The sequence below is a fragment of the Eucyclogobius newberryi genome, unplaced genomic scaffold (assembly GCF_026437365.1).
Source record: "Eucyclogobius newberryi isolate DKJ021-1_F unplaced genomic scaffold, fEucNew1.0.hap1 SCAF_9, whole genome shotgun sequence".
Classification (NCBI taxonomy): domain Eukaryota; kingdom Metazoa; phylum Chordata; class Actinopteri; order Gobiiformes; family Gobiidae; genus Eucyclogobius; species Eucyclogobius newberryi.
Window position 1 is genome coordinate 11,893,968 of NW_027316532.1, and position 9,000 is coordinate 11,902,967.

Here is a 9,000-nt window from a genome sequence, read left to right on the forward strand (position 1 = left end):
ACTCCTTAAAGGATGCACTATCCTGTGCAAGCTTTATGATCACCTTACAGTCTCTGCTCTCACTCCGGATATCAATAGCTTCAGCCTCATCCTGCTGCTCATTCCCAGAACCCTCGGACGAGCTAAGGGACTTTTTACGTTTCCGGGCACGTGCAGCCAGAAAAGGCTGCACCTCCACGCCGTCCAGAACGTCTTCGACCACCAATCCACTCTCCTCCGCCATCTGTCGGCGCCACTTAAGTATCCATAGGACATGTGTTTCTCTGTCAGGGTGTGAAATTTGACTTACACAAATGCATTCTGGGATTGAAACAAGCCCAGCAGCGTCATCACAACAAACATGGCGGCGCCCATGTCCCCCGCATGTTCCCCCGCTCGCCTTAGCTAACAAAATAAAGGATAGGGGCGTACAAAAGGTCGATTGAAATATTTTAAAATCCTGAGATTTAGTCTCCCGATCGGGTTGAGAGGGTTTTTCCGTCGTTGACTGTTGAAGCCTGACCCCTGGTGGTCACAGGGGTCAGGAGACACACAGGGGTTGGGTGGTCCAACTCAAAAAATAACAAAATTTTGATCTTTTTTTTGCCTTCAAAGTAAAATAAATAAGAATTTGCCTACCGTCCGAGCCACTTAAAAAATGTTGACTCGGGTTACAGCAAACAGACAATTTATTTGGGGTAGCCTTATATATATATATAAAATATATACATATATATACATACACATATATATAGCTACATTTTAGCACACTCGTGTGGGGTGAAAATATTGTCTGTTTATTGTTATTGAGATGATGAAGTCCCTTCTCCACAGCACAGAGCAGGTTCTGAGGCCTCAGCCGCACCAGGCCATCTGCATTAGCCCTGCAGCCGCACCAGGCCGTCTGCATTAGCCCTGCAGCCGCACCAGGCCGTCTGCATTAGCCCTGCAGCCGCACCAGGCCGTCTGCATTAGCCCTGCAGCCGCATCAGGCCGTCTGCATTAGCCCTGCAGCCGCATCAGGCCGTCTGCGTACTGGAACTCCTCACTGTTCTCATAGTGCAGCATGTCCAAGGCCACCACGCAGCTCTCCTGCACTACACGCTCTCCGTCTCCCTGGTGTTTCTGCAGCACGCCCACACACTCCTCTCTGCCGATAGAGCCCAGAGCCTCGGCCGCCTCATGCCTCACCATTGGGTTCTCTCCGGGCCGCTCCAGAGCTGCGCTCAGAGCCGGCACCGCGGCCGGGTGCTGCATCTGGCCCAGGACGTAGCCGATCTCATGTCGGAACAGAGCGCTGGAGCACTGGAGACCTGTCACAGGAGCACAAATCGTTAGCACAAATCGTTAGCACAGCATTAGCACACCCGCAGCCACTTTTATATCCAGTGGAAGACTCAGCTGCTCCACTCAGCTCACACTGACGCTAACCAGCTAGAAATGCCAAACTAATTTAATTCACTTTTTTTTTACTGAGGCTATAAACCACACACTAAAGTATTGGTAGTAGGTACGCAAGTAGAAGTAAAAAAGAAGCAGGTCGCGGTGATGGAACGTTAAAACCAAACTTTAGAACTTTCTCCATGCAGACGGATCAGTGTTTTAGAACGTCAAAGGCAAAGTAACGTCTCCATGGAGACGAGCAGGCGGCAGATCCTTCACCAGAAAAGTTACATTTCAAGTTTGTGGAGAAACAAGCCCCGCCTACAGAGCACTTTAAAAAGACCTGTAATTAAGTCATTGTGTAACAGTAAATAATGCAGAAAATCTGGTGTTTTCAAAGTGTAGACACACAAAAGATATATATAATTATACTCATTTCTGAAGGAGCAAGTGAGACTGTACAATACATAACTCAAGTAATATATGTACAGTGTAATATTTGTACAGTGTAATACATGTACAGTGTAATATATGTACAGTGTAATATATGTACAGTGTAATACATGTACAAATACATGTACAGTCTAATATATGTACAGTGTAATATATGTACAGTGTAATGGGCTGTTTAAGTGTGAAGTTTGAAAATACTTCTGCTTTAACTCTTTCTCTTCATCTTTTGATCCAGTGCTTTGTGTCTTTAAGATGAAGCTGCACGACGCTCTGTGGTCCTGAACTCCAGTGTCTGACGTGTGAGAGAGCCTCTGGTGCAGTGGCTCTTTAGTCTCACTATGTGGCTCTCTTTAGTCTCACTATGTGGCTCTCTTTAGTCTCACTATGTGGCTCTCTTTAGTCTCACTATGTGGCTCTCTTTAGTCTCACTATGTGGCTCTCTTTAGTCTCACTATGTGGCTCTCTTTAGTCTCACTATGTGGCTCTCTTTAGTCTCACTATGTGGCTCTCTTTAGTCTCACTATGTGGCTCTTTACTCTTTTCTTCACTGCATTGGACAGAATAAACTACATTGTTGTTTTTGTCCTGAGGGTGGGATTTCCCTGTAACCTAAATGCACTACCCAGAACTTCCCCGCCCCATCTCAGCCCAGGGCCCTACCATCAGTCCTACCATCAGCCCAGGGCCCTACCATCAGTCCAGGGCCCTACCATCAGCCCAGGATCCTACCATCAGCCCAGGATCCTACCATCAGCCCAGGACCCTACCATCAGTCCTACCATGAGTCCTACCAGCGCAGGGCCCTACCATCAGCCCTACCATCAGCCCAGGGCCCTACCCTACCATCAGCCCAGGACCCTACCATCAGTCCTACCATGAGTCCTACCAGCGCAGGGCCCTACCATCAGCCCTACCATCAGCCCTACCATCAGCCCGGGGCCCTACCATCAGCCCGGGGCCCTACCATCAGCCCAGGGCCCTACCATCAGCCAGTGCCAGTGCCGCCTCCTCCGTGCCCAGGTTCCTCAGAGCGAACATGGCCCGGTAGCGCTCGAACAGTGGCAGACTCTCGTTGAGCAGGACGTCCCGCAGCTCAGACGGGCTCATTTTGGGCGCAGGGGGGGCGGGGTCCACAGAGGTGTAGGGGCTGCTGTCCTCCTGGGCCTGTCCTCCAGACTGCAGCCACTGGAGACGAGCCACCGCCAGCTGGCACGTCTCTGCCACCTGCAGAGGCATTATACTTTAGACATGTTCCATCTACTGGCAGAAGAGGGGATTACACAGCTGGACTAAGCTAGCTTTCCCTCAACACTCAACCTGCTACATGCTACAGCTGCCACAGTGATGAGTCTGAGGAGGATTTAGGACAAAACAGGAACATTTAGAGCAGAGATCCATTTAAGCAGCATAAATGAAGCACAATTCTGTGCCAGGGATGTTTTTAATGAAGAAACAATGTTATAACGTGGTTAAACGCTTAGTATGAGGTCTAAACCCTAAAGCGCTGACCTAACCCCGACCTAACCCTAACCTAACCCTGACCCTGACCTAACCCTGACCTAACCCTGACCTAACCCTGACCTAACCCTGACTCTAATGTGAAAGTGGCAGATCTGGGTTCAAATGAAGCCAGTAAAAACACAGCTTTTTACCATTAATATTTAGAGTTCATCACTGTTTGATTTGCTCTTTGTTACTAAGAACTTTCCCAGTCATGAGAGACTACCTCCACGACAGGGTCCTGGCAGTACTCTTTGAGCAGGTCCAGGACTGAAGCCTCTCCGATGGCTCCCAGGGCCTCTCCTGAACACAACAGCAGGTCAGTCTGATCAGAGCTGGACGTTACCATGGGTTACCATAGAGACCAATGACAAACATGCTCTTATTATTATCAGTGTAACGCAAATGAAAATTCACCACAAACACTTCTTCTCTATCAGTTCTCTATCAGTTCATTTTGTCGAAGTCTGAGAATAAATTAAACATGTTTTTCCCACAAAGTGTTGTAAATGTCCCTCTGAGCAGGAGCCGAAGTCCCCAAAGTCTGTCTTTAGTCCCTCGTCCTCACTTAGAATGTGCTTCAAATGAGACTGGAACTAAAACAAGTACCAGGAACTGTAAATGGTTCCTTCAGTGGGAAAAAACTCCTGACAGGTGGTGTTCTCAGGGGCTCATGGCGGGGTCAGAGGTGACAGGTGGTGTTCTCAGGGGCTCAGGGCGGGGTCAGAGGTGACAGGTGGTGTTCTCAGGGGTCAGAGGTGACAGGTCGTGTTCTCAGGGGCTCAGGGCGGGGTCAGAGGTGACAGGTGGTGTTCTCAGGGGTCAGGGGTGACAGGTGGTGTTCTCAGGGGCTCGGGGGTCAGAGGTCAGAGGTACCTGCTTCGTGCCGGACCATGGGCTCTTGCTGCGTGTCCTTCAGGACGGCGCTGAGGCTGGGGATGGCCCGGGCGTCCTGCATCTGACCCAGGCAGTAGGCGAGCTCGTGCTTCAGCAGAGCCGACTCGTCACTGAAGCCTCTGCTGATCCAGCTCAGGGCTTCTGGACCTGACCACACAGACGGTCAAACAACTGACCCATGCCTGACCTGATGCACCTGACACAGACTGTCTCATGTCTCACCTCCAATGTTCCTGAGGGTGAAGAGAGCTCGGAAACGCTTAGCCAGCTCCTGTTTGGGGTCCAGCAGAACCTGGCCCACCGCAGACACCTGCTCCACACTGGTCATGACCACGCTGCTGCTGTCCACGCGCTGCTGCTGCTGCTGCTGCTGTCCACGCGCTGCTGCTGCTGCTGCTGTCCACGCGCTGCTGCTGCTGCTGTCCACGCGCTGCTGCTGCTGCTGCTGCTGCTGCTGCTGTCCGCGCGCTGCTGTTGCTGTCCGCGCGCTGCTGGAGTTATGAAGAAACAAGACACATTGTCCAAGTGATCTCGTGGTTCTCCACTCAGATGTATAAACTTTCCCAGTCTTCTTTAAACGTTCCCAGTCTTCTTCTTCCCGTCAAAACAAGATGACCTGCTCTTTCCCATATATTATGTACATATATATATTCAATTTTTTTATTTTATATACATATATATATATATATATATATATATATATATATATATATATATATATATATATATATATATATATATATATATATATATATATATATATATATATATATATAGAGTTATACTATAGTTATAGTTATACTATAGTTATAGTTATACTATAGTTATATAATTATATTGAGAGAGAGAGAAAGAGAGAAGAAATACATTGATATAATTTAGATATTATTCCCCTTGAAAGTTCAGATTTATAAGCTTTAATATTTAAGTTAGAGGGTTATAATGGTCCTAACTTACATAAGACCTGGGACTTGTGTGTGCGTGTTTATGTGCGCGCTTTGACTCACCGTGAGAGTGGCGCTCGCGTGAGGGACCGAGTTAAACCGAGTCAAACCGACAGACTTTGATGAGACGTGAAGTCGGTCCACGCACGTTCTGGATCTATTACGAGTCCGAGACGACGGACAGTCAGCAGCAGCACACCGGGGGCGGGGCAAAGGGCCACACTTCCGCATCCGGGACTTCTTCTGTTACTATTAGTGGCGGTTAGCACCAAATGCAAAGGTGTATTTACCGCCACCTACTGGACTGAGTGTGGATCTGCACTGAGCAGACGCACAGACGCCGTTCAGTGTCACAAAGAGTCACATGATCCTGCCAAAGTTCACACACGTGACTCTTAATGACAGACTTAACTTCAGATTTAATTATTTCAACCATCACAACAATGGATGGCAGTTTTAGGGAATGTTTAGCCAGCGAATCAGCCATTTCATTACCATCCTCCCTGACATGGGCAGGAACACAAATGATGGAGACCTTCACACCTTTTCTGGACAGAGAAAGTATCAAATGAAATTTGCAAAATAGAATATCCTTTCTGCGATCACATTTTACAGATGTGTTGCTTTGCTTTGCAGAGAGGCTGTCACAAAGTAGATTCTGCCCATTCCATCGTTGATCGTTTTACTGAGTTTGTGGTGAAGAGATGGTCTGTTAACATCTTCTTAACCGCGACCTCCAACTCAGGGATGAAGCACTCTCAGGATCTTTAGATCCATTGCTATAAATAAACACATCATCAGAATGCTTCATGAGCTTGAACAATGAACTGGAGCGTCTTTTTAGTTTTTCCTTTAAGTTTGTGATGTAAACTCAGGGCCGGCCCAAGCCTTCAGGGGGCCCTAAGCGAAAAAAAATTTGGGGGCCCCTCACCACGTCATCAGAATCAGTTTTATTGCCATTGTCAGTAAACAATTCACATATGGAAACTTTTTTCAACACAAAGCGCACCAAAACTCCAGGGCATCCAGTTAGTTTTTTCTCAACACCTCACAAGCTCAAATATTGATAACTTAAATCCCACAATGCAACTTGGTATTCCGCTGACATCACCTCTACTCCCTGTACAAATAACACACGTCCCAGATATGTGTTTGGGTGTATTTGTGGGCGTTAAGGGTCTACAGCCACATTAGCACATTAGTTTAAATGAATGAACAGGGGGGGGTCTGGGGGCACCCAGAAATTTTCAGACCTTTTTTGGGTCTTCTGGTGCATTTTAATGTGGTCCAGCCGGATAAAGTAAGAGTAAAATGTTGAGGTTGTAATGCTATAAAATGATGATGTGATGAAACTGAGCCAGGAGAAAATGACTGAAGCCAGTTATTAATACATTATGGTACTTAATTACTCAATACAATATTGGCTATGAAAAATAATTATGATCAAATTGATTCATTTTAACTGAAAATGTAAAAGTATTAGTTATCCTTACTAATTTATCTTTTACAGCTCCCAACTGTTCCTTCTTGCCAAAGTGACAAAACAAGTTATATTAAATTAAACAAATGGCATAAGCATTGCTTGATTAACAATTAACACTGATAAAACAGTGCAAACATGTTATTCCCAGAGAATGAACAGAACGTGAAGTGAAGGTCCAAACCTAGCTATAGTGAAGAGACAGCGTTTCTGCAACTTTGCCACTTTTGTATAAAAATATATAGTATTATTCTATAACAGACGTAATAATAATATGTCTGGTTATTTTTCACTATCAATTTATTATAATTTATAACAAATAGTCTAATGATGCTTTTTAAATAAATTGAAAAGTTTTATTGCTCTATCAAAAGTTAATTACAATATAAATGTTTGTTCTGATCTGAACATCAAACACTGGACTCCTGCATGAAACAATGCTGCGATGTGATTGGCTGATGGACCTTACACGCATAAACCTTTACGTTCCTCTTATTGCACTTTAAGAAGTCAAACAGACATCACGAGTCACGATTGATCTCACACATGGTGATGTGAGAGAGAGGGACGCAAACTCAAACCCGCTCATCTCTAACTGAGGCTGCACAGGGGCCCGGGACAGGGGCCCGGGACAGGGGCCGCACACTGTTCACTCCAAAGTCTCACATCAGAGGTTCTGGACGAGACGGCGCTCGTCCGGACCGGATCTCCGCCTCTTAGTGACCCGGGGCATAGACGCCCCTCACCGGCCTCACCTGCAGCTGACACTACCGGGCTGGTGTAAATGTTAATCTTATTATCTTTCATTCAGACATATTATTGTGCGCGGGGCAGAGCTCTCGTCGCCTCCAGCCTGAGCGAACTAACGTGACAGACTCGTGTTGTTTCAAAAAGCAGCATTAACCGTCTCTTTGTAAGATAAGTTCAATACCTGGAGAGTGTTGTTGAGTTTGCAGTTTCTTTACATCGTCAAGAAGTTTCTTCTTTTGTTTTTCGGCACCAGGAGATATATTCCTCTGGACATGAGGACCACGCAGGGACCACGTTGTGTTGTGTTTATGTTTAGCTCTCGTTCTCCTCGCGCACAATGAAGTTGACCAATCAGCGCAGGTTTGGTGCCTTGGTTGCCAGATTGTCATTACAAATAAATGCGGTTTGTGCGTTATATGTTACCGCTGTGTGCGCTGCCGCGCCAGCAGCGCTACTACACTAGTGGCGCACGCTGCGCTTGCACTTCGCATACGACGGGTTGCCAGATTAGGGGGCCCTCTTAACGCCTCGGGGCCCTACGCGGCTGCTTAGTTCGCTTATAGGCTGGGCCGGCCCTGTAACAGGAGCCAGAATAAACTTCCAAGGAGCAACAGCCACCGAATGATTCAGGTTAAGATCACTCAATCCAGCGACTTGTGCTTTTGTCAGCCTCATGATGTTCACAATATTCTGTAAGACTTTCCTTCACTGGCTGTTGTCTGTGTCCTGTGCATTTACCCAGGAACTCAACATAAGCTTTAACCTCCGGATCCAGAGTGGCATTTCTCCCACTTCAACCTGAGACAGAGACAGGGGACGTCTTATAAGTCTTACAGCAGACACATAAGACCTGGGACGTCTTATAAGTCTTACAGCAGACACATAAGACCTGGGACGTCTTATAAGTCTTACAGCAGACACATAAGACCTGGGACGTCTTATAAGTCTTACAGCAGACACATTAGACCTGGGACGTCTTATAAGTCTCACAGCAGACACATAAGACCTGGGACGTCTTATAAGTCTTACAGCAGACACATTAGACCTGGGACGTCTTATAAGTCTCACAGCAGACACATAAGACCTGGGACGTCTTATAAGTCTCACAGCAGACACATTAGACCTGGGACGTCTTATAAGTCTCACAGCAGACACATAAGACCTGGGACGTCTTATAAGTCTCACAGCAGACACATAAGACAGGGGACGTCTTATAAGTCTCACAGCAGACACATAAGACAGGGGACGTCTTATAAGTCTCACAGCAGACACATAAGACCTGGGACGTCTTATAAGTCTCACAGCAGACACATTAGACCTGGGACGTCTTACAAGTCTTACAGCAGACACATAAGACAGGGGACGTCTTATAAGTCTCACAGCAGACACATAAGACAGGGGACGTCTTATAAGTCTCACAGCAGACACATAAGACAGGGGACGTCTTATAAGTCTCACAGCAGACACATTAGACCTGGGACGTCTTATAAGTCTTACAGCAGACACATAAGACAGGGGACGTCTTATAAGTCTCACAGCAGACACATTAGACCTGGGACGTCTTATAAGTCTCACAGCAGACACGTAAGACCTGGGACGTCTTATAAGTCTTAC

General features: G+C 46.6%; 1 protein-coding gene across 1 annotated transcript; it reads right to left on the minus strand.

Annotated features, from left to right (window-relative positions):
- Nucleotides 1-876: 876 nt before the first annotated feature.
- Nucleotides 877-4,577, minus strand: dohh (deoxyhypusine hydroxylase/monooxygenase). Its single transcript, XM_072438892.1, has 5 exons — nt 4,435-4,577; nt 4,192-4,359; nt 3,542-3,618; nt 2,799-3,039; nt 877-1,292 (listed from the first exon to the last, which is right to left on the minus strand). The coding sequence occupies exons 1-5, from the start codon at nt 4,538-4,540 to the stop codon at nt 982-984; spliced, it is 903 nt and encodes a 300-aa protein (XP_072294993.1). The 5' UTR covers nt 4,541-4,577; the 3' UTR covers nt 877-981.
- Between the last annotated feature and the right edge of the window lie 4,423 nt (nt 4,578-9,000).